This window comes from Giraffa tippelskirchi, chromosome 7 (assembly GCF_054371585.1).
Source record: "Giraffa tippelskirchi isolate mGirTip1 chromosome 7, T2T-mGirTip1v1.2.pri, whole genome shotgun sequence".
Lineage (NCBI taxonomy): Eukaryota > Metazoa > Chordata > Mammalia > Artiodactyla > Giraffidae > Giraffa > Giraffa tippelskirchi.
Window position 1 is genome coordinate 100,057,571 of NC_137281.1, and position 26,178 is coordinate 100,083,748.

Here is a 26,178-nt window from a genome sequence, read left to right on the forward strand (position 1 = left end):
GTGATGGTAGTTGGGGTGAGGGCTTGATCTAGGCTGGCGCCTGTGGATAAGACCCCTCTATCCACCACAGCCATCACAGCCTCTCTGGGGCATTCAGGCCAACCCCAGCCTTGCTGTAATAGTGGCGTGGAGCTCATGGGCTCAGAGCCTGCAAAGCTCTTCCTAGCTTCACTCTGGACCTGTTTGTTCTCCTCTAGCTCTAGGGCAGCTGGTGGGGTCTGGTGTCCTGGGGGTAACCATTGTGTCTTTCACAACAAGCACGGTTTACGTTTTGGCTGCCCAGTATGTAGGATCTTGGTTCCCTGACCAGGAATGACCGTGTGACCCTCCAGTGGAAGCATGGAGTCACAACCAGTGGACCTCCAGGGAAGACCCTGGCATGCAGCTTTGAAGGGCTTGTTCCATAGAACAAGCCACAGCCCTGCCTGGTTATGCTGGGGCCCAGGGTGCTCCTCTTGGATTGGCCAACATTCCTGTCAAGACCAGGTGGTTCTGTCACACCGGCACCAGGAAAGTGGGAAAAGGCCTGTGATGGGGGACATGGCTCTTAGGTCTGCCGCTGCCCTGGGGCTCGCTGCCCACTTTCCAGACCTTAGCAGTACCTCCTGCACCCCCACCCCACTGCAGCCTCCTGCTCAGCCTCTGACAGCCAGCTCTCCTGGGGGCCCTCGTCACGGTCCAGGCAGGGAGAGTAGGGCTGAGGCGAGGCCCAGATGGCGCTGGCTGGAGAGACTGGGTGTTCAGGTGTGTTGAGCCCCCATCATGAGGGCGTCAGTGGCTCCGTGTAGGTTTAAGGTGTCTCATTTCCTGAATAGGTGGCTTGTCCAGGAGTGGGTGTGGGGCTTGGGTGGAGCAGAGGTGGCTGGGAGGAACAGGGGAGGAGCTTGGGGCCTGCTGGGACATCGCTGGCTCTGGGTGATAAAGCTGACAGTCCTCAGTCCTGCACACGCTGCCGTCACGCCTTCCTCCTGAGGACGCTGCCTCATGGCTCTGGTAAGGCCCAGTAAGGCACTGGTTCCTGCAGCCTGGTTAGCGCTGTTTCTTTAGGGAGTGGTGGGCTTCTCCAGGTGTTTGCCAGCCTTGGACTGTGGTGGGGAGCAGAAGCCAGGGAAGAGGCAGGGTCTTGAAATGAAGGCCAGAGGAAGATGAAGGCCTCATTCAGTGTTCTTCCTGCCCTAAAGGTGGGCTCCAGGCAGAGCTCCCTGGCATGGTGGATTCAGGCCCTGAGAACTCAGGCTCCCAGCTGTCGTCCTGGGGCCTCAGAGGCAGCGGCTGCTCTGGCATTGCTTCTGACTCAGTTGCTTGGGGGTGTGGGGGCCCCAGGGTTGACCGTGATGGATGAGCTTCTCCAGCTCTGCCCCTAGACTCCATCAGGGCCCTTCTGAGGCAGGGCTGAAGGCCAGAGGAAGAATGGATTAGCACAGGGTGTCCAATCCCCAGATCCAAGGTTGTGAGTCTAGATGGAGCCACCTGGGGACCATCTTTAGCCTGACCTGGTAGGACTTGGAGGACCAGTCAGCCAGTGGGTGAGCTGATCACTGCTGTCCTTAGACCAGTGGAGAGCCTGTTTCCAGAACTTCTGGCCAGGGATAGGGAGTATGGGAACAGCTCCATTAGGGAGACCAAAGCCAGGCAGAGACCCACCATAGCTCTTTCCTTCCCTCCATAGCCTTATATCCACACCTCCTCTGCCACCCTGGGCCCCTGCTACCCAAGATGAGACTTGAGACTGCTTAGTAAAGGGGAGCTGGGGCTGTGGGGTGGAAAGAGTAAGGGTGTTGTACTGGGAAGTGTGGGGGTTGAGAGCACAAGTCGAGCTAGCCTGGTCTAGTCCTGGCCCGATCTCAGGCAAGCACTTCTATTTCCTTGTGGGTTTGGTCCCCACAAGTAGTCCCCACGCACAGAGTGGCTGTGTGATTAAATCAAGTTAGGCCGCATCAAGCCTTTGGACCGGAGCCGGTGCGGAGTGTTGTGTAAGTGTTGGCAGGTGTCATCGGGAGATACCATAGCCTCCTTTTGGCTCAGGACTCTGGTAGGGGGAGGATGGGCCCGGGGCTGGGCAGGGCTGGTCCTTTTGGTTCAAGATTAGGCCTCAAGGTGTCACCCCAGCCTCCCTTTTGGGCCCACCAGCTGGCCGTAAGCCTGTTTCTCTCCCCATCCTCTGTAGGCAAAGGTGCCTGGGACCTGCTTACTCACCATTCGTGTCCTGCAGGCCCGTGGCCTGCCCTCCAAGGACCTCTGTGAGTGCTGGGCCTGGGGAGGCAGTGGTTTTGCAACTTCAAAGCCAGCCAAGGCGGTGGGGAGAGACACAAGTAGGCTGGGTGTGTGTGGGCTCCTTGAGAGGGTGCGGAGAGGAGGCAGTGGGTGGAATGTGGAGGTCAGGCCCCTGCCTCCTGACCAGCCCCGTTCTCTGGGTCCTTAGGTCTTCTGGGGCTGGCAGTGATGGAAGGATGCGGGCTCTGGGCGGCTGGGCTGGGAGGCACTCTTGGCCGTCACCCTTGCTTCCTCCCCACAGTGACCTCCTCTGACTGCTACGTGACCCTGTGGCTGCCCACGGCCTCCAGCCACCAGCTGCAGACGCGCACAGTCAAGAACTGCAGAAACCCCGTCTGGAATCAGAGCTTTCATTTCCGAATCCATAGCCAGATCAAGGTGGATGGACGTCAGTCCTGGCCCCCCTCACTGTCCCCCCACTGTCGCCTCCCAGCCCCTGTTCCCTGCCCCACCCCCTCTTCCTGCAGCCCCCTCACTCTATTTCCCTTTCAGAACATCGTGCATCTTAGAGTCGTTGACCAGGATCTTCTGACCACGGATGACCCCGTGTTGTCAGTGCTGTTTGATGTGGGGACCTTGCGGGCTGGGGAGTCCCAGCATGAGAGCTTCTCACTGAGCCCTCAGGCAAGGCTGTGTGCGAGGCTGTGGAGGGCCTTGGCCCAGGGAGGGGCTGCTTCGGAGGGTCACCAGGTACACGGCTCTCTTCTCCAGTGAATGATCCAGGAGTCCCAGAGGCTGTCAGCCAGGAGCTACTTGGCAGTCTTGTCCCTGCCTTCTGTCTTGGCCCTTAAGCCAAGGGCAGAGTTCTTGGAGCAGTCCAGGGAGGGTGGACAGTAACTCTCCTCACTACTGGGACCGTAGCAGCCCAGGTGTCTAGGGGATTTACACACACACACATTCTCTCTCTCTCTCCTCACTTTCCAACTTGCTTCTTTCTCCCTCCAGGGTGAGGAATGCCTGGAAGTTGAATTTCGGCTGCAGAATCTGTGAGTCGGGCTGTGGGGCAGTTCCCAGGTGGGAGTGATTCCTTCTGGGAAGGACAGAGCCCAGCGCACGCAGAGCTGACACCCCTTCCCTGGGAGGTGTCTGGGGTGGAGGAGGAAAGTCCAGGTCTCCTTCAGAGGTGAGAACCTGGGAATGTGGATTCTTGCTGAGGGTCACTGGGGGCTCTTTCCAGGACTGATGGTGCTGAGTGCCTCTTCAGCAATGGCATCTTAGTGGTGAGTCTAGAACACCCCCCCAACCCCACCATACCATTTGCTTGCCCTCCTCCTGGGCCTGAAGCTCGGGCCCACCATGGGGGTTAGGTGCAGCTGTTGCGGGGCCCTGGGATTTCAGTTCAAGGGATCCCACCCCAAGCAAATGTTTGGTGACTCAGGTCCAAGGTGAAAAGGCACCAAGGAGCAAGAACCAGAGTCCTGGGAGGGGGTGGGGTCTCTGCAGGGGAGGTGCTCGAGTCTGAGGGACTCTCTTCACACCCAGGCCCGGGAGCTCTCCTGCTTGCATGTTCGACTGGAGAAGGCAGGGGACCTGCAGGGTGAGTCCCTGACCTGCTGGGACCCACCGGGATAGCCCCCCGGTTCTCAGCCTTTGTCATCCCCTTTCTGAGGGGACCTTGTACTCGTCGCCCCCAACTCTCGGTCAGGAGCAGGGGGCAGGGGATGCATCTCCACTGGGGTTTTTCCCCTCAGTCCTCAGAGGGCTGCGGTGGGGGCCCATCTCCCAGCCTAGCTCTGGGCCAGGTCATCTCAGTAGGGGGAGGGATGTGCCCCCACCCCTACTCCAGACCCCTTAAGTGAGACAGGGGCCTCTGTGGGCTGAGATCACATTCCTAGCCTCTCTGCTCTGGTTCCTGCTTCCAGAGTCGGAGGGCAGAGTTCAGCTTGTGGTTCCGGGATCCTGTGAGGGTCCACAGGAGGCCTCCGTGGGCGGCGGCTCCTTCCACTTCCACTGGCCGGCCTGCTGGGAGCAGGAGCTGAGTATTCACCTGCAGGTAGTGCCCGCTTCAGCCTGGGTGCCATCTCTGTGTTCACCCCCAGCTTCTCCCTGGCACCCCTGGCAGTCAGGCACCCTGGGAGGTGTGGGGTGACCTCGGCCTCCTGTCCCCTTCCTGCTGCTTCTTGGTCACTCCTAGGGCAATCTGTGAGGCCTTGGTGGGACGGAAGGGTGGAGAGTTTTAGGTCCTTTTCATCGTCCCTGCAGGATGCCCCCCAAGAGCAGCTGAAGGTGCCCCTGAGGGCCCTGCCCTCTGGCCAAGTGGTGCGACTCGTCTTCCCTACATCCCAGGTACTGGTCACTGGAGGAGGAAAGCCAGATGCACTTTGTGGGCCCAGGCCTTAAAGACCTGTCTTGCTGTAGAAGCTCCTGTCCTTGGCCCCCAGCCTGGACAAGGGCCAGGCTAGGGGAGAAGGGTCCTCAGGCCTGGCCCCTGCGATGGCTGGGGCCCAAGGGAGCATTGGGCCATCATAGGATGTGAATGGGGCTGGGATTAGGGGAGTGGGGTGGCCCATCTTCATAACTGGAGTGTTCATGGTTTTCAGGAGCCCCTGATGAAAGTGGAGCTGAAAAATGAAGAAGGGTGAGAGGCCACCTGGGCACTGGGAAAAGTCACGGGGGACAGCTGCCGGGCACTCAGCCTTTAGGAGTGAGGGGACACAGGGCAGCCCCTAGCGGGACGGGCCACTGATAGTTCTCTCAGAGGGTCGGGGGTTTGCTCCCACTGTGGCACGTGAGGTGTGGGAGGTTTGGCAGATGAAGGCTCTTGCTGACTTTTTACGCTCATTCCTGATTCAGCCAGAGGGGTGTGTACCTAGCCTGGTGCCTGGCGCCTGGGAGGCACTTGATAAATGCTTGGCTGGGGAAGCAGATGGAAGGCAAGAGAGTGGTTAGAGCTGCAGAGTGGGCAAGGAAGCCCAGAGAAGGGCAGTCCCACTCCTTGGGGGGCAGCTGTTGTGGGTGGGCCTCAGCTGAGCTGCAGGAGATGGGCGGAGTTGCCCGCACTGGCCATCCGCAGGCCTGAGAGGCCAGCTCCCACCAGGAAGAGGAGGGAACATCATTTCTGCCCCCCTCTGGAGCCATTTCTGGGTGGGTGAGGGAGAGGGGCTGAGAGGTGGAAGCAGATTGATGGTGTTGGGTCCCACAGCTTTCCCGGCCTGTGACTCTGCAGTGCTGCTTCCCCAAGGATGTCCCCACCAGGGTCTGGGGTCGCCTTCTCCCCTCACATCCACACATTACCCTTCAGTCCGGACACCAGAGGTGGGGCGAGGGTTGGGGAGAAGAGAGGTGAGAAGGATGGTGGTGAGCTTTTCAGGGCAGGCCCAGCTTCATTCTCTGATGAGCCCAGGAGCTGCTTCATGGTCCCTTTCTTCCCACCAGACCCAGGGAACTGGCTGTGCGGCTGGGCTGTGGGCCCTGCGCTGAGGAGCAGGCCTTCCTGAGCAGGAGGAAGCAAGTGGTGGCCAAGGCTCTGCAGCAGGCCCTGCAGCTGGACAGAGACCTGCAGGAAGATGAGGTCTGGGGACTGTGTGGGACTAGGGGGTGTCTTTGGGCCCAGAGCCCAGCGCTGGATGCTGGCACCAGAACCAGACCAGCACTGGTGCCAAGCCTGCTCTGCCTCCTACATTTGATGTTGTTAGGAGCTTGATTGCATCAAATGCAGAGCATGGCCTGAGTCACAGGAGCCTGTGAGCTTCCCCACTGGGCTAACCCGCCTTCTCGTTCTTGGTCCTTGGCCTGGTCCAGGTGTTGAGGCTGGGCTCCGGGTGACTGACCAGTGAGAGGTACATCCTGAGGCCCCCTGTTGGCCCGGGGCAGTCCCTGGAGGTTCAGGTCAGACTGGGGCCGCCCCTAGGGAAATGACCTCTTCCTGAAAGAGGGAGTGGAGTGGCTATGTGGGAGACTTTTGAGGTGACCCTGGGGCTTCAAGAAAGTAATCACCAGACTCCTTAGGGGTTAGGTGTGGAGATGAGGCCTGGAACCTGTCCATTTATTCTGAGTTCTTAAAACCAGACAGGCCTGACCCTTGCAAGCCTACTTCCGACTAGAGCCTCTTCAGCAGGTCTGACTAGAACTGGTCCCAGGAACTCCAATTAGATATTGACCAGGCTGAGCTGTGGGTGAGCTGAGTGGTCCCTTGGATTGCTACTGCCTCTTCCTGTAGCTTGATCTTCCCTCTCGCTAGGGCCTCTTCGAGCCCCATTGTCTTCTCTTCTAGATCCCAGTGGTTGCTATTATGGCCACCGGTGGTGGTATCCGGGCCATGACCTCACTGTATGGGCAGCTGGCTGGCCTAAAGGCGCTTGGCCTCTTGGATTGTGTCTCCTACATCACGGGGGCCTCAGGCTCCACCTGGTGAGCTTGAATGCAAGAGCCTACAGGTGGCTAGCTGGGCTGTGGCAGGAGGGGGGCAGCGGTAAGGTTCTATCAAACTCCATAGGCCTCTCTGACCCAATTGGAAAGGTGCTCCAGGGGACTGCGGAAGGTGTTTTTCCAGCTGCTGCCATAAAATAGAGCCCCAGGCGTGCAGTGGGGTTCGGGTGACAATCCCTCCAGCTTTGGCTTTTCCTAGGGCTTTGGCCAACCTCTATGAGGATCCAGAGTGGTCTCAGAAGGACCTGGCAGGGCCCATTGAGTCACTGAAGACCCAGGTGACCAAGAGCAAGCTGGGCGTCCTAGCCCCCAGGCAGCTACTGCGGTACCAGCAGGAGCTGGCTGAGCGTGCCCGCCTGGGCCACCCGAGCTGCTTCACCAACCTGTGGGCCCTCATCAACGAGGCGCTGCTACATGACGAGGTGTGGGGAGGGGCAGGGCAGGGTGGGTTGGCCAAAGCCAGGGCACAGTCTGGAGATGGGGAGCAGCTCTGGGCAGTAGGGGGCAGGAGAGGCCCCAGGAGACCATGGCATTAAGTTCTCATTCCCTTCCCCCAGCCTCATGACCACAAGCTCTCAGACCAGCGGGAGGCCCTGAGTCGAGGCCAGAACCCCCTGCCCATCTACTGTGCTCTCAACACCAAGGAACAGAACCTGACCACCTTTGAATTTGGGGGTGAGTAGTGCGGGAGCCGAGACCTGTGCTCTCACAGTTGGCGGAGTGAGAGGCAGCCCAGCCTGTGTGTGAAGGAGGGCGTTACACCCCCTCTGCTGGGCCAAGAGCCTGTCATCCCACCAGAGTCACTCAGGCTTTCGGACGGAGGCGGGGGGGCAGTGGGTCCTCACTCAGGGTGCCAGCAACAGAGCTGAGTCTCCTGATCACAAGGCTGCCTGACGCGGGGCCCGTGGTGGGTGTGTTGGGCCTGAGGGACCTCAGGTTCCGGGCCCCACCGTGAGGGTGTGTGGCCCTTCACAGAGTGGTGTGAGTTCTCCCCCTATGAGGTTGGCTTTCCCAAGTACGGTGCCTTCATCCCCCCCGAGCTCTTTGGCTCTGAGTTCTTCATGGGGCGCCTGACAAAACAGCTTCCTGAGTCCCGCATCTGTTTCCTGGAAGGTAAGGGGGTCTGGGAGGTGGGAGAAGCTGGGGACTTGGGGAGAATGGGCCTGGGCAAGATGGTGGGGTCGACTGTCTTGGCTCAGTCATGTCCTGGCCCTAGATGGGTGGTGGGAAGGGTCAGGTTGTGGTGAGGTGGGGGGACTCTCTTCCTCCTGGGTCTCCCGCTCAGGTATCTGGAGCAACCTGTATGCAGCCAACCTCCAGGACAGCCTGTACTGGTCATCCGAGCCCAGCCAGTTCTGGGACCGCTGGGCACAAGCTCGGGCCAGCCTGGGTAGGTGCCTGGGTTCTTTCACCAGGACGGGAGAGGCAGCTTGTGGGGAGTGTGGAGGTGGCTCTCAGACCTTTGTGAGTCCGCAGAGGCTGGAATAAAGGTCTGAGGGTCCTCTTGTACCCTCTTCTTGACTGCAGACAAAGAGCAGGTCCCCCTTCTGAAGATAGAAGAGCCTCCCACGGTGGCCGGCAGGATAGCGGAGGTTTTCACTGACCTTCTGACGCGGCGTCCACTTGCCCAGGCCACCCACAATTTCCTACGTGGCCTCTCCTTCCACAAGGACTATTTCCAGCATCCTCACTTTTCTGCCTGGAAAGGTACCTGCTCTTCTCCCCCTTGTCCCTGCTCTCCCAAATCTTCCCATGGCCGTCTGAGCCTTGGGTTCCTGATCAGACATCCGCTCTCTCCAGTCCCTTGGCCCGACGCCCTCTGAGCTCAGTTCTCTGGGTTACTTGGAGCGAGAGCCACTCTTCCTCTCCTTATGCTGGTGTCAGGACCCATCTGTGGGACCTCGGGAGTTGAGGCTCTGCTTTGGCAGCAGAGCAGGAGCCAGAGGGAAGAGCCTCCTCCTAGCAGCAACATTAGGCTAGACGGGCCGGTGCCCTTAGCACCAGTGACAGCTGCTGTCCACCCGATCCCCCAACCTTTCCAGCCACCAAACTGGACGGCCTCCCCAACGAGCTGACACCTGCAGAGCCCTACCTTTGCTTGCTGGATGTTGGCTACCTTGTCAATACCAGCTGCCCACCCCTCCTGCCGCCCACACGGGACGTGGACCTCATCCTGTCGCTAGATTACAATCTCCATGGAGCCTTCCAGGTGGGCTGTGGGCAGGATTGGGAGGTGGGGCAACCCTAGGCCTGACCTCAGGTGGTCTGACATCCTGACTCCGGAGAGATCTGCTTTGGAGTCCTGTTTCTGGGCCAGCTTCCCTTTATGACCACAACACCACGTGAATGAAAGGCTGTGGATTCTATGAACTCTCCCCCCGGGGAACTTACTCTGCTCAGGAAGTTGGAGTGATGGGGAAGCTGGCGAGGTTTTAAAACATATTTCCTATTTGGGTCTCCTTTGTTGCGTCTGCACCCCTGTTGGGTCCTGGATCTTTGAGAGTCTTTGTTTAGAGTTTCTGTGTGGGTCCCAGGAAGGATTTTTGCCTCCCAGTGGCAGAACCTGGGGGTTGTTAGCAGCCCAGCTTCATTGAGCCCAAAGGAGCTGCTGCAGAAGGGCTGCCCGGTTTAGAGCTTTGATCTCTGGCCTGTTGGGTCCACTAGTGTCTGACTTGGTGTCTTAGCAGACCTCCACTTGTAGTCAGTCCAGTGTGGAGGACACTGGGAGCCCATGGGGCCCTCCCGCTGAGCCCACTTCTGCCCACCCTGCAGCAGCTGCAGCTTCTGGGTCGGTTCTGCCAGGAGCAGGGCATCCCGTTCCCGCCCATCTCGCCCAGCCCCGAGGAGCAGCGCCAGCCCCAAGAGTGCCACCTCTTCTCGGACCCCGCCCACCCTGACATCCCTGCCGTGCTGCACTTCCCTCTGGTCAACGCCTCCTTCAGGGACCACTCTGCCCCTGGTGAGCCACCAAACTCCCCCCTCTGTGTCTCCCCCCAGGTGACCCCCAAACCCGCCCTCCACCCCCCAGCGGGCATCCCCATGGCCATGCTGCACTCTCCCCACAGGGGTCCGGCGGACAGCTGAGGAGCAGGCGGCTGGGGAGGTGAACCTGTCTGCATCCGACTCCCCCTACCACTACTCAAAGGTGACCTACAGCCTGGAGGACGTGGACAAGCTGCTCTGCCTGACACAGTACAACATCTGCAACAACCAGGAGCAGCTGCTGGAGGCCCTGCGTGAGGCCGTGCGGAGGCGGAGGCAGCGCATGCAGTGCCGGCCTGAGTGACAGGTGGGAAGGGGCCGTATCCGGCCCCACAGTCCATGACTCTCTTTAAGGCTCACTTCTCATCCGCCTTGCTGCTCTGGTTGAGTTGGGGTGATCACCAGCTTCCAGAAACTAGCGGTTTGGACGGCCCAGTTGTGGTCTCCAGCCCTCCGAGGGGCTCACCAGGGTGCATTGCCTAGCACTATCCAGACACTGAATCCACCAGCAGCCCCGCTATGGACACGCTGGGGTAGGTGGAGGGTTTTAAATAGGGGCTATGGCCTGGTCTCCAGGATGTGGCCAGAGAAGGTTGAGGTTCTGGGCAGTGTGGGCCATATTTGTGTAAGCACACAGAGCCCCGCGACCTGTGTGTCCTTTTGCCTCCTTGCTACCTTCAGTAGCTGTACAGGGTGAAATAGAGCACTTTATGTATCACAGAGACGCATACAAATGTGAGATGTCACGGATTACTGTTACTGCTGCCAAAAAGGGACAGGTCATTCCACCTCTTGGTTAGGCATGGTAAGGACGGGTGTAGAAAACAAAACCTCTCCCGAGGTGCCTTGCAGAGCAGGCAGGTCAGCTTGGGCTTCCCTTGCAGAGCAGGCTTGGAGCTCATGGCCGTGTCTGCTCCACCCAAGCTCACTCTCTTCAAGCAGAGAGGAGGCCATCTTGGCCAGGGTATGGGGGGATGGGTCTTGCTGCTGCAGCCCTGGCCCTGCCCAGAGGACTCCCAGGTAATGCCAGCCAGCACCCCTGTCCTGCTCACCCGGGGACTCAGTTGAAGGGCTGCTTCCTGTCCCACAGTAGAGGCGGCCAGACGTGGGACCAGATGAGTACATAGAGACAGTGCTAAGGGTGTGACTTCAGCCGGCGCTGACCTTGGTGGGGCCCATCTCTGGATGAGGAACCAGCTATTCCAGAAGCTGGTCCTGAGGGGCCGGATAGCTGGGTCTCCTGGTTCCCTCGCAGGTGTCCTCGCTTGTAGCCCTGAGGTTTGGTGCCACTTCTGCGTTTGCTTCAAGGCCCAGGCCTGTTAGGAGAACAGAGAGGTGGAGTGAATTTAGGGCCTAGCAGCCCCGGAATCTTCTCCAAGCACTGGTACCCCAGGCCTCCTTTGGAATACCTCACCTCTTCCTCATGTTGATGTGGGATTTGGATACTGGGAGGCAGGAGGGACCAGGATATGCGGGGTGAATGGGGGATGACTGGTTCCCATGATCCGGCTCACTGCATCTGTCTGCCCTGGGCGTGTGACTGGAGGCACAGACCAGGAGAATTGGCTGCCCTGATCACTGTAGAAGCCACTGTGTCCTGGACCAGGCCTGTTGACTCAGCAGCACATCATCTGAATCCTACATGGGAACCAGTAGGCCCTGCTGGAGTGGGTAATTATCCCAGATACCACAATTGTGGCTGCCACCCCTGTCATGATGTGAGTGATCCCTCAGGCACAAGGCTGTGTGTGGGGTCTGTGCACTGTGTCTGTGTGTGTATGTCTGGTCTGTGGGTGTGTGTCTGGGTGACATCCTGACTCCCAGCCTCTCTAGGACAGTAAGGCTCCTCCCCTCCCTACTTGGAACAGGGAGCTGGTCCTTGGACTGGGGAAAACCAGGGAGGATGGAGGCGGGGAAAGGGTACAGGAGGGGGTCTGGCCGCTGCATCTTGGAGAGGGAGGGAGGGTGTGTGGGCGTCAGGCAGGCTTCCTGGCACATGCAGAGGGAAGCCAGGTTCACTCACCATGGAGCTGGCCTGAGCAGGACAGTCGGTGGGAGCCTTCTGTAGTTTGCTCTGCGGGGCCAGCCGTCTGTGGGAGCCCCACGGGCTGTGGGTGGCTGTAGGTACACACTTGCGTCTCCTGCAGCCAGGTGGGCGGGGGACTGCTGTGGAATCTATGGGGATAAGGAGCCTCAGATGCAGACTCTTGTCACTACTGAGAGTGGGCTGGGGTGGCCCCACACCCAAGCAGCATAGTTTAAGTCCCAGGACCTCAGGACCCCCACTTACAGATCCAGGAGCCCTACCTCAGTGGAGCTGGCATGCCGGGTACCCTCTCAGCATTGCACTCGGCCAGGAAGCCCGAGGGTCTGGCTTGGAGCTCTGGGCTCAGACTGGGGGCTGTGGAGCAAAGGGGGAACAGTGGTCAGCCTGGCCTGGGTACTAGGACATCTGTGGCAGCAGGCTCCACACCTGCTCCTTCCTTCTTGCCGTGGTCTGAAGTCCGAACTCAATGTGACAGTGCTGAGAGGAGGGGCCTGGAGGAGGAGCTGTGGTCTTGAGGGTAGAATGCTTAGAGACCCAGAGAGTATTTTTGCCCCTTCCACTGTAAGAAGCCAGTGAGAAGGTGCCTCCTGCAACCTCTCTCACCTGCCAGCACCGTGATCTTGGACTCCTCAGCCTCCAGAGCTGTGAGAAATAAATGTTTATTGTTCACAACCTACCCAGTCTGTGGTTAATTAGTTAGAACAGCCTAGACAGCCTAAGAGACGCCTACTTTTGGAGGCTTGGCATACATCAAACCTTGCTCATGTGGAGGTACCGCCCAGGCCCAGCGCTCAGGGGCAGGCTCCCCAGTGCATCCAGCCTCCTGGAAGACTGAATGCCAATGGGTTCAGAGTGGCTTATCCTGGAGAAACTCGGGTGCCTTTGGGATTCTGGAAGGATGGCCTCAGGGAGATCCCAGTGGAACAGAGCCAGGAACCCAGAAGGAGTCCGAGCTGAGGCCCCTAAGCAACCCCTTCATGTGGAGCCTGTCGGACCACCATGACAACAGATTTCTGGTCCAAAAGGTGCTCTCTATGAGCCCTTCCAAAAGTAGAACTGGGCCTGGCCACTGTCTACTTGACACCCCAAGGGAGGTGCATTCAGAGCTGTTGGAAGACTGGGTCAGAAAAGACCTCTGTCAGAGAAGAGCATGAGGAAGCCCGTGAGGATCCTTGAGGGAAGGGCTCCAGGAGTCAGACTCCACAGTGGGTGGAACAGAACCAGGAGGCCATCAGGGGATCAAAGCTGGCCCCGCTTCTACTAATTATATCATCTCTGGCAAGTTGCTTACCCTCTCTGGGCCTCAAATTAAGAAAAAAGGCACTCCCACTTACCTCTCGGGCATAGAGGTAGTAGATGTTGAACATCTAAGGATGCACTAAACGCCAGCAGCTGGAAGCCCAGGAAACCGGTGCCCCCCGCTCCCCTCCCCCGCTTCCCCTGGACCTACCTGCCCAGCTGCTCAGGGCGCCCTGCCAGCTCCCAGTATGCCCTGCAGATGGCGCTGCAGACAGGGTCTCTCCTGCAGCCAGCCTGCCGCCCAGACAGTAATGCGTCAGACTCTGCCTCCCGCGTGTGTGGGGACCCCTGCCTCCAGCCCCCTCAGCTGCTCCCGGAGGCCATGCCTGTCCCGGCCCTGGAGTCTCTTCCCCGACAGGGCCCTCACCTTAAGAAGAAAGTGTGTTTTCCATCATGGTGATCTCCCGGCTTCTCACGCTGCACTCCTGCGAGGTCGAGGGAGACTGTAGAAGCCATGTTCTGAGGAGAAATTGTGTGTGGGGGTGTTAGCATCTCTGCTTTTCCCTGGGGGCCCTTCTTTGTCCTCTGCCCACCCACGCACCCACGTTCCTCCTGGAGCAGGCTCAGCGGCCCCCCCCAGGGCCCTCTGAGCCCTTGCGTGGCTCTCACAGGGCAGCTGCTGCGGAAGCAATCTCCAGGTACTCACCTGCCTCCTCCCAGGCAGGAGCTGCTGCTTAAGTTCCAAAATTCCCTCCATGTTGGGGGCACCCGTTGCATCCTGAAAATGCAAGAAGGGGCCTGGGAAACATCAAGACCAGCACAGACGACAGGACCCCCTCTGAAAAGTGGGTGAGGCACCTAACCGTCTCCGACCTCCTCATCCCTGGAGACAGACCCCCTGGTGTTGCAGTGCTGGTTCAGGCTGTGGACTCCTTACCCCCAGGGTCCCCGCTGTGCACTCCGGGGAGACGGTGGTGAAGCATATGCAAGACCCAATGGGGACAGATGGCTGCGGGTCCCCCGTCTCAGTCAGCTGTGCTCTGGGCCACCAGCTTCCTGAGGGTTTCAGCCCCTTCACCTGCTGCTTCTGTTCCACCTTGTGGAGGGGAGCAGCCAGATGAGTCAGACCAGGCTCTGGGGGCTCCACGCGCCAGCCTCTCCTCCCCACATCCCTCCCACCCAGAGAGCGTGCCTGTCTCCTCACTGTTCATCTCTTCAAGCTCAGAAGACTTCTCTCTTGCCCCAGTCCACACTGTGCCCCAGCCCACCCAGATGTGGGGTGACAGGACCCTGCAGCTGGCAAGGGAAAGAACAGGGCTTTCCCCAAGGGTCAAATGCTGGCTCAGTGCCTGGGGGGATCCCAACCCTCAGGCTGAGACAGGACACTCCTGTCTTCCGGTGTACCCTCACCCCAGCCTCTTCTCACCTCTGCCTCCTGCTGCAGTCGGGCAAACTTCTCTTCCTGGGTGGCCAGCAGCTTCTCTAAGTCCTTGTGTCTACAGAGCAGCAACTCCACATCTGACACAGAGTTCTGGGGAGAAGCAAGCCACGGTGAGGCCATGCCCTTGGGAGTGCAGAGAGCTGTTCCCCCAAACCGGCCCTGGGGGCCAGGGAGAGGAACAGCAGGCTATAGCTGCCAGACGGTGTGGCCAACTAAGGGGCAGGGCCTTGGCTCACCCCGCAGTTGGGGTCCAGCAGGAGGCCCTCCCAGCAGGCCAGCCAGGCCTCGGCCTGGTCCAGCTCCTGACGCAGCTTCTGTAGATGCCAGCTCTCTTCACAGCGTTCCCGGCACAGGGCCCAGGCCTCTCTGAGTGCCTGCAGCTGCCTGTCCAGGTCCTGCAGACACCCAGTCACCTGGTGGGAGAGGGTGTTGTGGGTGAGATGCCCACAGGGTGGGGCCAGGCTGGAGTGCCCAGCAGAAGTGTCAAGGGAAGACCGTGAGGCCCAGACCCTCCCGGTCTCTGTTCCCCTCTCTCTGCCCCCTGCCTGGTCTTCTCCTCCTACTCTGGGATTCTGAGGCCTGGGGCTGTGCCCCCAGCTCAGCCCCAGACCCATCGCTGTGCTCACACCTCCAGGGACATGCAGTGGCCACTGTCCACCAGCCGCTGCCCTTCCTGCTGTACATTCTGGGCTTGAAGGCAGTACTCCTTGATTTCTCTCCCCAGCTCCTCATGCAGTGCCAGGAGCCCCTCAGCCCGAGCTATACCCCCAGCCAGCTCTTCCGAGGACACCAGGGCCTGCTTCTCCATGGCCCATGCTCTGCAGGGTGAAGAGGGGAAGCTGCTGTCAGGGCCAGGGGTGCAGACTGGGGTTGGGGGCAGGGCATGAGCTGTACCAGGGGATAGGGTGACCCCCACCCTGCAGGGCAGAGTTGAGCCAACGACCGGATGCCACCTACAGCAGTTCGCGACAGCGTCTGAGGAAGGCGTGGCCCTGGGCAGCCTCCTCCAGCTGCCGATCTCGCTGATGGACCTTTGCATTCAGGGTGGCCCAGGCCTCGTGCAGCCCAGCCAGCTGCTTGGCCAGGCCCTCCTGAGCTGCAGGGTGGAGCTGGCCCAGCCGGCAGGCCTCTGTCTGCACCCGTGCCACCTCCTTCTCCATCGCTGCCAGTTCCCTCTGCCGCCAGAACACAGAATCAGCCTCATCCCCCTACAACCTGATACTCACTCCTCTTCAGGAAGCACCCATCCTCTCTGAGGAGTCAGGCTCAGCTGATGGAGAGCTCTCCGACCTGGGCAAGCAGGCCCTCTCTTCCCTTCCCAACCCTGGGGTCCCCCTACGCAGGGAAGGAGGTCAGGTGGGCAGGCCCCGGGGGTGGACCCTCACCTCCAGACATCTGTGCTGTTGCTGCAGAGTCTGCATTGATGACAGGCTGAGGTTGAAGGCATCTCTAGCCACCAGGGCGGCCTTCTCTTGCATCCAGCCCTGTAGCTCAGCTGCCACCTGCTCTAAGCCTCGGACCTCACGGGTGGCAGCTAGGTTCTGGGAGAAGAGGGAGGGCCTGCTCTTGCCAGGGTCCTCTCTCCCTGGAGATGTGGCCTCCTGGGCCACTTTTAAACAAGGAGGTCTATGGGGCTTGGTGATGGCATTCATGACCACTGGGTACAGAAAATGTCCCAATATGGCCCCTGATCAAAGAGTGCATGACGTTACTGATGATGGGGTAGGGCCCTGGGGATGTTCTGTGGGGACAGGGTCTTCAGTGCCCAGATCATGAGCCAGGTGGGGGGACGGGGGACTAGGAATCAGGTGGGAGTGAGTCCATGATGGGGAGGAGGGTGGTTTGGGGGATCTGGCTGAGATGAAGAGGGTTGCCTTAGGAGTCTGCCCAGCCAGGACCCTGAGTGACAGCATCGCTAGGATGCAGGCTCTGTCAGGGCCTCGGGGACCCAGGCTGCGTCCCTAGAAACCACCAGCTGTGGCCAAGAGCGAAGTTCGTGGAGGAGCACTGAGATTTCCTTGGCACCCAAATCTGCTCAGAATGTTTAGATGAGGAGAGGGAAGTGGTGGCGAAATCTTGCCCAGTTAGTCTATGTCTTAATAAACCTGAAGTCTGTGCTTGGAGGGAGCTTAGAGGGGGTCAAGAGTTGGCCAGACAGGCCTCCTGTTTTTCCTTAGAGGTATGAACTATACCGGGAAGAACCAAATTAGTGGAGAAACTCAGAGAGGGCTGGAGGTGGAAGACTGAGACTTGATCTGCTTGGCACTAGGAGTTAGAGGCATGCACACATGCGCACGCACACACAGAGAGGCAGCCACCTCCCTCCACACACAGATAGACATGCACACACACACCTGGCGTGGCTGCCTGGCCCTGGCCCAGGAAGAAGGCACAGATGTTCCCGCCCCTTGACTGCCCTGACCGGGCCCAGGGGCACCTACCTGTGTGCGGGCTTTCACTGCCTGATCCAGCCTCTCCCAAGAGGCCTCAATGCGACTCCTCTGTGCTTGAATCTGGGGAGAGCACCTGGGTGCTGCCCTTTCCAGGGAGCCTGCCCGCTCCCTCAGGGCCTGCACCCTAGCCTGCCCCAGGCTCTGGACATCCTTTCTGAAAGTATCGAACTTCTCTTCCAGCAGCTGCAGGGTATAAGACCAGAGAGGTCATTCTGGAGGTGGTGTCCAGCAGCCCTCAAAGCTGACGAAGGGCTTGGCAGTATCTGCCACTTCTGATATCCCTCAGCCCTGCCCTTAGAACTGCAGGGGGTCCTCCCAGAGCCCAGAGACCCCTCACTTCCCATGTGCCCCCCAACCCCACTTTGCCCTTGCGAGCCACTCAATCTCCTTTCTTCCAGGTTCGCTCAGGAATGACTCACCTTGACAGCCTCTAGGTCCTGCCCGTAGTCCTGGGACTCAGCAGTGGCCACCTTGCTGGCCAGCCAGGCGTCCAGGAGCAGGGCTTCCCGCTCCAGCTGGTGGAGCTGCAGCTGCTCCCTCAGGCCTTGCCCCCTGCCCTCTGCTCTCTGCAGCAGCCCTGAGTGGGCATCCCTTACCGCATGCATCTGGGCAAGCACCTTGGGGCTGCAGCAGGAAGAACAACCCCCCTGGAGCTCTTAGGCCTCACACTTCCCAAGGGGGCCCCCTTCCTGCTCCTCCCTCCTGGGCCTGGCTCCAGCGCACCTTTCTGGGTTCTGTTCGCTCTCAAGGAGGGCTGCTGTCTGCTGCAGCCTCTCAATGCGCGAGGTGAATCCCTCCAAGTCCCTCCTGGTGGCCTCCAGCTGCTGCAGGAAGGCCTGTGTGGCCTCGGCACTCTGACCCATATCCTTGATGTCCAGGCCACAGCCCCGTTCTTCCAGCCAGGATTCTGCCTCCAGGAGCTGGGGTGACAAACAGCACAGTTTTCCCTAGGCGATGCCCTCCAGGACTCACATCTTTGAGTTCATGGATTCAAGAATTAGAGCAGTGAGTGGTTCCCAACCTGGCTGATCAGAATCACCAGAGAGCTTGAACAACTTGCTCTGCCTCTCTTTCACCCCGTAAGAGTCTGATTTGGTCTGGAATGGAGCTGAATGTCAGCACTGCTTAAAAGTTCCAGGTGATACAGATGTAGAGCCTTGATTAAGAATCACTGGTTTAGACAAAATAGCAAAACCAAACCAAACCAAAGCCGGTGGGCTCATTTTCTGGGAAACATGCTGAAGGAAGACCTCAGGGTCAGGAGACCACTTAGTGGAGGCAACAGAAAATGCATAGAGAGCCTGGAGCCCCACCTGGGGGTGACCTTCCAGGCCTGCCAACACTCTGGGTGTCCTCATGCCCACCCTCTCGTGCCCTGCAGTACCCCTTACCTCCGTCAGGAAGTACTGGGCCTCCTGAGCCTGCTGTAGCCGCCGACGCCTCTGTGCAGCCTCTGCCCGCAGGCGGCCCATGGCGTCCTCCAGCTGCTGCACACGGGCAGCCACATCGCGGGCAGCAAAGTGCCCAGCCTGCACCAGCTTGCACCCTGTGCCCACCACTGCCCGGGTTAGAGCCTCGTGGCTGTTCATCTCACTCTCCAGGCTCTGTGGAGTCAGAGGAAGATGGCATGGGACATGCTCCTGGGTGCTTCTTGGGGAACCTGGGAGTCATGTCTGAAGCCCAGTGGGACCCCACAGATTCCCCCAGACAGAACCCTGCCTCCTGACCAACAAAGAATCCTAGGACCCCCAGAACCTCCCGGAGGCAGAAGCTCCCAGAACCAGAGGCGACTGTGGACAGCCCTCCTGTTCCGCTAGGCCCACACCTGGTGCTTCTCCTGCAGGCGCCGCAGGGCGCTCGGGCTCTGGCCACAGTCCTGGGTGGCCACCAGGAGCAGCTTCTCCTGCACCCAGGCCATCTCCTCATCGGCATCCCTGAAGAACTGCAGCAGGAGGCTCCGGGCCTCCAGGGCTGTCCTGCGCTCCCGCAGGGGCGCCCACAGGCTCTCGAACCTGCAGCGGTGGAGGGCGGGCCCGCGGCAGGCGGGACCCTGGTTGTCAGGATCGGGGGCCAGACTGTGACCCGCACACCGCTCACCCGCCCTGAGTCCCTCGCCATGGGCTAGGCCGGCCCTGAGGAGCTGAGCTGGGGAACAGGGAGGAGGGGTGGGGGTTACCTCTGAAGCAGCCGCTGGGCCTGCTCTTCCACGTCTCGGGACAGGAAGTGGTCTTCCTGGACATAGGCCTGGGCCTGGGCCTGGGCCTGGCCCAGGAGGGCCTGTGCCTGGCCCAGGAGGGCCTGTGCCCACCCAACCTGCCTGTCCACTGCTGCCTCCAGCTCCCCCTGAGCCCCCAGGAGCTCGTCCAGTCCAGGCTGGTCCGGGCCCCCGATGGGGACTCTCAGCTTGAGCTCCACAGGCTCCAGCCAGCTCTCCAGTTCCTCCACGCTCTGTCGAAGACGCAGGGCCTGGGGCAGAATGAGAGTGTGAGGAGGAAAGGCTGAGAGCTGTACCCAGCCCGCTCCGCCACACAGCCTCACCTCACGGGCCTCCTGTAGCTTGGCTGCTCTCCTCTGGCACTGGGCCTGCAGCTCCTCCCAGAGCTTTCTCAGCTCCTGTAGCTGCTCCTGGATGGTCTCTGAGGCCGAGTGGCCATTCTGTAGTAGCCTCTGCCCCTCCTACAGCCACAACATAGCACACGCCTCATGGACTCAGGACTGCTGGTCTCAGGGCACTAGGGTTGCCTTCGCCCACCAGTCCCACTGCTTCAGAGTCTGCATGCTAGCTGTGTGATCTCGGGCCAATTCCTTAACCTCTCTGGGCTCATTTTCCTTATCCATATAATGGTGATAATCATGGGTATTTTGTTTAAATGGGATCAAACATTTCAGATACTTGGCAGGGCACTTTATATCAGAGGGAGGCAGTCTGGGATCAGGGCATGCCCTTTGTAGGTGGACGAGGGTAAATTTAAAAGGTGCTATGCTTTGACTCCTACACCCACAGGACTGCTGGCTGTGCCCTGACTCTCCATCCTCTGACATCTTTCCAAGAGTTTTAAAAACTATCACGCCAAAACAGTATACTTAAAATTCTTGAAAAAGCAGTATTTTTGGAGAGGGGGGTCCCCCCAGGGAAGCCACTGTGTCTTACTACCCTTTGGTGCCTCACATGGCATCTATACAATGCACTCGAAGGTTGGCCACCCCAGCTATGACTCAGGGCCAGCTGCCAGGGCTCTGTGGGGTCAGCTCCTTCTCTGGCCTGTAGCCGGTCCCTGGCACCCAGGGCCTCACCATCTGCAGCCTCTGTTGGTGGTGTGCATGGGTGTCCAGCTCCGCCTGGAGATACTCTTGTTGCCGCAACTGGGCCTGCAGCTTCACTGGGTCCCACCAGCCCTCTTCCAGGGCCACCAGGTTCTTCTCCCTCAGCCAAACGGCCATCTAGGCACATGGGGAGGACGAGGCTCTGCTGCCTAGGGCTCTCCTTCTCTCTAACCCCTGGGCTGCCCTGAAGAAGGGTGGCTTTCCCCTGGGGCAGCCCCTTCTCCCCCATCACACCTGCTCCCCACCATGGCCCACCTCACAGGAGTCCTGCAGGAAAGACTGCAGTTGCCTGAGCTCCTCCAGCTGGTGGCAACGGGTCCTGGCTCGCTCCAGGAGTGCCTCTTTCCTGCAGAACAAGGGTCTCAGGGGTCTCAGGTCTGCTTGCTGGGACCCGGAGCTGCTACACGTGTGTATGTGCACGCATGCACACACACGTGCACAAGTGTGCCCTTCCAGTTCAGGACAGCCCTTTCCCCATTTTTTAAAAATTGATTTTTTTAAAATTGGAGGATAATTGCTTTACAGTGTTGTGCTAGTTTCTGCTGTATGTGTATGTTATATGTATATGTATCTATATATGTATATATGTGTATGCATATATCCCCTCCCTCTTGAGCCTCCTTCCCACTCCCCAACCCCACCCTGCTAGGTCATCACAGAGCACTGAGCTGAGCTCCCTGTGCTATACAGAAGCTTCCCATTAGCTATCTACTTTACACATAGTAATGTATATATGTGTCAATGCTATTTTCTCAATTTGTCCCAGCCTCCCCTTCCCTCCCCATGTCCACAAGGCCGTTCTCTATGTCTGTGTCTCTATTCCTGCCCTGCAAATAGGTTCATAAGTATGCATTAATACACAATATTTTTTTTTCTCTTTCTGACTTACTTCACTCTGACTCTAGGTTCACCCAGTTTTATTAATTTTTATGGCTGAGTAATATCTTATGACCCAGTTTCATTCATTTTATGGCAGAGTAATATTCCACTGTATATATGTTCCACATCTTCTCAATCCATTCATCTGTTGATAGACATTCAGGTTGCTTCCATACCAGGACAGCCTTTCTTGTGTATCAATTTACCCTGACTCTGGGGTTTCCTTTAAAATTTAGAGACACGCTCTACTTCCCCTTATTTGTGCCTGTTATGAGCTGAATCGTGTCCTCCAGACTCCTATGGTGAAGTCCTAATCCCCAGTACCTCAGAATATGACTGTTTTTGAAGAAAGACCTTTAAAGAAATAATTAAATTATATAAGGTCATTAGCATGGGCCCCAATACGACTGGTGTCCTTATAAGAAGAGATTAGGACACAGACATGTACGGAGTGTGTGATGACAAGGAGAGGCCTCAAGAGAAACCAGTGAGCCAATATCTTAACCTTGGATTTCTGGCCTCTGGAAATATAACTAAATTTTTGTTGTTTAGGCCACTAGTCTGTGGTATTTTGTTATGGCAGCCTTGCAAACTAATTCAGTGTCTAAACTACTTTTTGATCATATACTGCTATTAGTAAGAATTTTTTGGTATGTATTTGTATGGGTGGATGTTTGTGTGTGTGTGTATGTATACATATACATGTACATATGTATATATACGTATATATACACACACATATACATACTGATTTATATATGTGTATACCCCTGGACCAATATAGTAAGTCCTTTACAATACGAATAAAAACAGCAGTTAGGAATGAGATCTATTAGATAGGAAAAGAAGTTCTAATATCCCCAGTAACCCCACCAGGGTCCATACACACCTCCCACCAGCAGAGTCTCCACGCTGGTGTGAGTGTGAACCATTGTCTCTTCCTGCTGGGGTTGCCAAAAGGTGTAAGGGGAATAGGAGAGATGCAGAGAGTCTTTGTGGAAATGAAAACAGCCCCCTAGAGGATGCCAGAAGCCTTAAAGGGTGGGGTTTGGGTGGCACTGCCCTGGGGAGTGCAGCTGGGCCTGCCTGGAACCACCCAGTGGGACTAGGGGGAGGGAGTGTTGACAGAGACCAGCAAACCAATATTTTCCATCTGTCAGTCAAAGACCTTGGGTACCCAGGTGAGGTCCATGTGCAGGGGAGAGGAGAGGACAGCTGGTGGGCACCAGCACAGGAGCCACAACACTGTGGGCTGTAGTGGGCTCTCTGGGAAGGATGGAGACCCCTGCTGATCTGGGATCCAGCTTTTTTCAAATCTGCCTTGGTCTAAAAGTCTGAGGAGCTGGACAGGCCGCTGAACCATATAGGCTCTTGTGAGGAAAACAAGCAGAGATTGGAGCCTCATAGCCACGTGGGCTTCAGTTAAACGGGCATAAGAAATCTGAGAACCTGCCTGCATGCCAGGCACTGTGCCAGGACATGAAGGGTCCCTTCCCCATCCTGACCACAAGCCTGAGAGGAGGTATTGTTATCCCCTCACTGTAGACAGGAGACTAGTAAGGAATGGGCCCCAAAACCCACCGTGAGTGGGCTGCACAGAACCTCAGCAGTGTCTGGCTCACTGCTGTGCTCTGTATGGCCTCCTCATGAGGTTGTCTCTCTCTTAGTTTCTCAAGCATGTTCTTCTTTGTAAAAGTCACCTTTATCTCAGCAGACTGACCGTGTGCTGTTTGATTCCCTAACAGGCTGACTCACTGCAGGGTCCGGACAATGGGGCCCTGGCATCTGAATTCAGCCCTTGGTAAAGGCTGGGGGAGCCCAGGCTAAGGGGAGAAGGGCAGGGGAAGAGCCTGATGCCTGTGCCAGCCCACCAACCACAGCCCCTTCAGCCAGAGCCAGAGGTACCTCAGGAGCATGGCCTGGCACCGGCTCAGCGCACCCTGGGCCTCGGGGTGTCCGCCCTGGAGCAGGCTGCGGGCGGTGGCTTCCAGCGCACTCATCTTCTCCGCCTGAGCCTTCAGGTCCTGCTCACGCACCCTGTGCTTCCACAGCAGGGTCTCCACGTTGGCCAAGGAGTCCTGGGAGGTGATACTGTCTACAGGGCTGCCCTTCCCAGTCCCCAGCTACCTGCTTTCCTATCAAACACATCCCCCCAATCCCTCCAGGCTATATCTGACTTTAGATTCTCAACCAGGAAAGGTATGAGGGATAGGGGTCAAGTGTTAGAATTTCCAGGGCTTGAGGGCTGGGAGCTGCCCTTGGACTGGAAATCTCAGGCAGCACTGGCCGGTTTGATCCCCAATGCTGCTCTGGCAAACCCTCCCTCACTCCTGCTGGGCACCTACCTCCAGACTCTCACTGGCTGGGCAGGCTTCCAGGCTGCAGAGCCAACTTTCCATCTGCTCCACAGAGCTCAGAACTCGCTGTTGAGAAAGGAAAAGGCAGGAGAAAGTGAGCAGAGGGTCCAGTCATGGCAGGTAGAGTGATTCTGTTGGTGGCCCAGTGGGAAACCAGGACTGGGGCCTGGCTCAACAGAAGGGGTCACAGCAGGCAAGGTTTGCGGTGGGTGAGATGAGTGGTGGGTGGTGGGAAAGGCCCCTGGCACAGCAGCCTCTCTGGCTTTGGCTTTGACCAGGGGCAGTGGGTTTAGCACAGGCACCAGCGGTGGGGGTGGGATGGAGGCTGCCTACCTGTAGTTCCAGGGCCTGACACAGGTGGAGCTGGTGCTCATGCCAGGCCCCTTCCAGGCTGTTCAGCTCCTGATTAAAACCAGCCAGGGCCTGGCGGATGTTGGGGGTGGATGGGTGCCCCGCAGCTAGCAGTCGCTGCCCAGTGCTTCGGGCCAGGCTGATGCTGTCCATTCGGGAGTCCAGCTCGGCCTGTAAGAGGACTGGGCTCAGATCCCAGAGGTTGAGGCTCCCTGAGTGGGAGGGAAGAGGGCCAAGGGGAAGGAGGAGAGGTGGGAAAGACAATTGAGGGGGCAGGATGGACGAGGGGAAAGGCAGAGGCGGCCGACACAGAAAGAACCCAAGAGATAATTGTGGTCACAATAAGGGGGAGGAGGCCAGAGAGGAGATGAGATCCGGGAAAGGCCTCAGGGTCTGAGCCGCTCACTTTGAGTTCCTGGTGTTCCTCCAACATGCGTTGGACCTCCGCGAGGCTGCCGGGGCTTCTCCGGGAGTCCAGCTGAGTTCGCAGCCTCTGGGCCCAGACCAGCAGTTCCCGCAGCAGTGCCTGCAGCTCCTGAGCTTGGTGCAAGGCATCCAGTGACTCCTTCCTGGCCACAGGATTCATCAGCTAGTCCCAGAGCCTCCCAGCCCTTTTGCCCCTGTGCCCACCACTGCCTTCTGTCCCCGAATCCCTTCAGCCAAAGAAAGGCCCAGGGGTTGGGAATTAATGGACTGGCAATACTGATCATTATTAAGGACAGAGAAAGACTCTAAGGGGAAGGCTGGGGATTGAGACGCTGCAGGGGCTGGCTCAGCGAGAGTGGTGGGCGAAAGAGATCTGGGGTTTATACCACTTCTGGATCCTGCTCTGGAGCTGCCGCCAGCTGTCCATCATCTCCTGCTGCTGGTGGCCGAGCCTGTGGGCCACCTCAGGGCTTCTCTGGCAGACTTGGCCCGCTTCACGCTCTAGAGGCTGTGCGGGAAGCCAGGGTCAGGGGCTGGAGCCAGGAGGCAGGGGGTGTGCAGGGGAGCCCAGCCCACAACTGAGAAGACCTGGATGTCTCTTGAGGTCCTGACATCTCACCACCCCCCACCCATGGGTGCCCAAGGTCTTTTGGATGCTGTACCCCTGGGCCTGGGCCCACCTCCCAACTCCCCAGCTGCACACCTCCACCTGGGCCCAGAGGAGGCCCATTTCCTGCTCCAGCTCCTTGTGTTTCTGCTTCAGCCTCTGCACATTGTCCAGATCTTTCCCACAGTCCAGGGCCTGGACCAGGGTGGCCTGGGGAGGAAGGGGGCGTTACTACCAGCCTTTGCTCTAGCTCCTCCCTCATGGCAGAGGGGTCGCTGGCCACAAGGTTTCTGTGTGGAAAGCAAGCGGCCAGCCTGATTCCCTTCTCAGTGCCTTGCATGGGCTGGAGCAGGCCGCTGGCCCTGACCAGATGTCCCTCCTGCTGTGAAAGAGGAAGATTCCCAGGAGACACTTGGGCCTGGAGGTTCCCCAGCGGCAAGAACCTCTATGGTGTGGAGCCTCCACACGCACTCTCACTTGACCCTCATTCCTTTGCAGGGAACCGAGACGGAACAGCCTGGCTGTGTAGGAACCAGACAGGCAGTAAGAACAGAGCTCTCTGCATGCCCAGAACAGGGCACCACCTGCTTAACAGGGTGCTTCTCAGGCTGCGTACAACTTTCCTGCCTCTACCAGCGTCTTGGCCAGGCTCCCACGTGTCGGCTGACACAAAGCCCAGCAAACCTCCTGCGGGTTCTGGCTTTGCAGAGGACACGTGGGGAGGAGGGGTTGCTCCGGCCTCTGGACTCATGGTGCTTCTGAGGGAGAAAGGAGGCAGGTGGGGCCAGCCTCCGAGAAGCAAATGGGGGCTTCTAGGTCCAGAGTTGACTCTAAGAGCCCCTGGCAGACCCACTGATGGCCCCCTGGTGGGACCCGCCTCCAAGTACCCAGCTGAAGAGGAGAGGTGGACCAGGGGTGGGAGGCACTGTTCCCTGGCTGCGTCAGCTCCTCCACTGCTTACCTTCTTCCTGACCTGCTGAGTGATGTCATCAAGCTTTTGGGACAACCTATGTATCTCCAGGGCTGCTTCAAGCTGCTGCTGGTATCTGAGCAGGTTGCCATGGAAACTGTTCCACCTGAGAGAGAGGGTGTAAGGCTGAGTCTGGGGTGGACCCTCAGCCCCCTCTGCCAGCCCTACTGCTCAGGTTCTGGGACCGGCCTGTTGTTGAGCTGCTGTTGCCGCTGCCAGATGGTCTTGAGTTGCTCAGTGTCCTGGGCCTTGAGCTGCAGTGAGAAGTCAGTGATGCTCCTGATGCGGGCATCATCCACCGTGTCCTGTGAGGTACAGGGTGTGGGCATTGGTGGCACCAGCTCTGAGCCCCTTCTTTGTGCTGCAGCCTCTACTTGGAGGGTCTGCTTGGGCCCAAGAGAGCTTGAGGAACAGCGTGTTTGGTGGTAGCTGCTTCCTCTGCGTGGTTATCCCATCCCAT

At 58.5% G+C, this 26,178-nt stretch overlaps 2 protein-coding genes across 2 annotated transcripts in view; one reads left to right on the plus strand and one right to left on the minus strand.

Moving 5' to 3' along the window:
• The first annotated feature begins 984 nt into the window (after positions 1-984).
• Positions 985-12,347, plus strand: PLA2G4B (phospholipase A2 group IVB). Its single transcript, XM_081507771.1, has 20 exons — positions 985-993; positions 2,168-2,240; positions 2,516-2,652; positions 2,767-2,898; positions 3,220-3,260; positions 3,452-3,494; positions 3,757-3,811; positions 4,137-4,267; positions 4,477-4,560; positions 4,815-4,852; positions 5,650-5,785; positions 6,488-6,624; positions 6,842-7,064; positions 7,200-7,317; positions 7,618-7,755; positions 7,928-8,032; positions 8,170-8,349; positions 8,685-8,851; positions 9,415-9,601; positions 9,708-12,347. The coding sequence occupies exons 1-20, from the start codon at positions 985-987 to the stop codon at positions 9,926-9,928; spliced, it is 2,355 nt and encodes a 784-aa protein (XP_081363897.1). The 3' UTR covers positions 9,929-12,347.
• The window catches only part of SPTBN5 (spectrin beta, non-erythrocytic 5), a 48,459-nt gene continuing 32,641 nt past the window's right edge, over positions 10,361-26,178 (minus strand). The window contains exons 39-68 of the mRNA XM_081507718.1: positions 25,908-26,023; positions 25,710-25,824; positions 24,845-24,958; positions 24,528-24,649; positions 24,122-24,284; positions 23,698-23,886; positions 23,353-23,430; positions 22,913-23,085; positions 20,384-20,474; positions 20,099-20,245; positions 19,343-19,480; positions 19,088-19,270; positions 18,981-19,054; positions 18,630-18,816; positions 18,196-18,408; positions 17,528-17,724; positions 17,224-17,428; positions 16,793-16,987; positions 15,737-15,892; positions 15,309-15,526; positions 14,980-15,169; positions 14,588-14,764; positions 14,337-14,441; positions 13,848-14,006; positions 13,617-13,688; positions 13,338-13,429; positions 13,122-13,204; positions 11,932-12,025; positions 11,648-11,799; positions 10,361-10,940 (exon numbers count right to left, since the gene is read on the minus strand). Coding sequence (XP_081363844.1) covers positions 10,822-10,940; positions 11,648-11,799; positions 11,932-12,025; positions 13,122-13,204; positions 13,338-13,429; positions 13,617-13,688; positions 13,848-14,006; positions 14,337-14,441; positions 14,588-14,764; positions 14,980-15,169; positions 15,309-15,526; positions 15,737-15,892; positions 16,793-16,987; positions 17,224-17,428; positions 17,528-17,724; positions 18,196-18,408; positions 18,630-18,816; positions 18,981-19,054; positions 19,088-19,270; positions 19,343-19,480; positions 20,099-20,245; positions 20,384-20,474; positions 22,913-23,085; positions 23,353-23,430; positions 23,698-23,886; positions 24,122-24,284; positions 24,528-24,649; positions 24,845-24,958; positions 25,710-25,824; positions 25,908-26,023 — 4,317 coding nt within the window. The 3' untranslated portion in view covers positions 10,361-10,821. The remainder of the gene's footprint in view (positions 10,941-11,647; positions 11,800-11,931; positions 12,026-13,121; positions 13,205-13,337; positions 13,430-13,616; positions 13,689-13,847; positions 14,007-14,336; positions 14,442-14,587; positions 14,765-14,979; positions 15,170-15,308; positions 15,527-15,736; positions 15,893-16,792; positions 16,988-17,223; positions 17,429-17,527; positions 17,725-18,195; positions 18,409-18,629; positions 18,817-18,980; positions 19,055-19,087; positions 19,271-19,342; positions 19,481-20,098; positions 20,246-20,383; positions 20,475-22,912; positions 23,086-23,352; positions 23,431-23,697; positions 23,887-24,121; positions 24,285-24,527; positions 24,650-24,844; positions 24,959-25,709; positions 25,825-25,907; positions 26,024-26,178) is intronic.

Bases quoted from the DNA above. Each gene is read 5' to 3' on its own strand.
- PLA2G4B (XM_081507771.1), top strand. The intron at 3,261-3,451 runs GTGAGTCGGGCT...GGCTCTTTCCAG, and splicing joins GAATTTCGGCTGCAGAATCT to GACTGATGGTGCTGAGTGCC. The intron at 8,852-9,414 runs GTGGGCTGTGGG...CCCACCCTGCAG, and splicing joins ATCTCCATGGAGCCTTCCAG to CAGCTGCAGCTTCTGGGTCG.